Source organism: Salpingoeca rosetta, assembly GCF_000188695.1.
Source record: "Salpingoeca rosetta unplaced genomic scaffold supercont1.23, whole genome shotgun sequence".
NCBI classification, from domain to species: domain Eukaryota; class Choanoflagellata; order Craspedida; family Salpingoecidae; genus Salpingoeca; species Salpingoeca rosetta.
The window spans coordinates 911,634-912,785 of NW_004754911.1; the positions used below are offsets into that span (position 1 = coordinate 911,634).

At 53.0% G+C, this 1,152-nt stretch overlaps 1 protein-coding gene across 1 annotated transcript in view; it reads right to left on the reverse strand.

Moving 5' to 3' along the window:
- Positions 1–1,152, reverse strand: part of PTSG_12731 (uncharacterized protein) — a gene marked incomplete at its 3' end in the record, with an annotated part of 11,712 nt that overhangs the window by 3,215 nt on the left and 7,345 nt on the right. The window contains exons 14-15 of the mRNA XM_004990659.1: positions 636–718; positions 273–376 (exon numbers count right to left, since the gene is read on the reverse strand). Of these exons, the coding sequence (XP_004990716.1) occupies positions 273–376; positions 636–718 (187 nt within the window). The remainder of the gene's footprint in view (positions 1–272; positions 377–635; positions 719–1,152) is intronic.

A 1,152-nucleotide genomic window follows, 5' to 3' on the forward strand; every position in this document is an offset into this window, starting at 1 on the left:
GTCGGGGAGAGTGGGCAAATGAGTGTGTGTATGTGTGTGTGTGTGTGTGTGTGTGTGTGTGTGTGTTTTTTTCTCAAAGTGAGTCACGGCCGCCGCAAATACAGAAACGCACACACACACACACACACACACACACACACACACACACACACACACACACAAACCTCAAGCACCAACAGCACCATCCATTCCCCATGCCAGCCATCTCAGTCATCGCCACCTCCGACCCCTCCTCCCCATGTCGCCTGCTGCGTGGGGTGCGCACACCATACCGTATTCTGGCGGGACGTGGTTTGCAGAGGTGTCTTCATCGCCGCTGCCGTCGGCCGTGTGCAGGGCCATTGACGTGCGACGTGCAGTCTGAACCGCTTTGATGCTGAAACACACACACACACACACATATGGATGAAGAAAAGCAGGGCAAGCGTGGTCATGGGTATTGACACGCGTGAGCGCATGAGCTGTTTGAAATATTGCACGAATATCAACAAAAGCGAAAGCACACACACTTTGACTGCAGAGCAAGACACTGTACACACACACACACACAATGAATATACAGACTCACAATGAACACACAGACTCACAATGCACACACAGACACACACCCAAACACACAAGCACACACGCCTCACTTGTCCTTGGGGTGTCGGGCGCGCACACGAGTGTACGATTCAAGACACGCGGCGAAACGAGGGCCGCCCACGCTGTCAATCAGCTGATGGTACACGGGAGCAAGAAGACGGTAAAGGGAGTTGATGGTGGCAGGGAAATGGCGATGACCATGAGGTGAGGATGCAATGTGTCCAAGCCATTGGCAGATGCAACACACACACACACACACATATGCACACACGCACACACAAATTCACACATGCACACACGCGCGCAACCCACCGCTTGCCCCTCTGCGAAGAGGAGGTTGAGTTTTCGTTCGTCAATTGGTTCACCGCTGCGCATGTGCGGATCCAACTTTTGCTCAACAAATTCTGTGATGAGATCGCGCGCATATGTGCCGTCATCTGCACACGCAGCACAGGCACACGCACAGAGTGAACAGTGGTTGAGGGTGAGTGGCGTGAATGTTCACAAATGAGCACCCTTTAGCTCTCGGTTGCACAAATACAACATGTACGTATTCGCAGCCACACT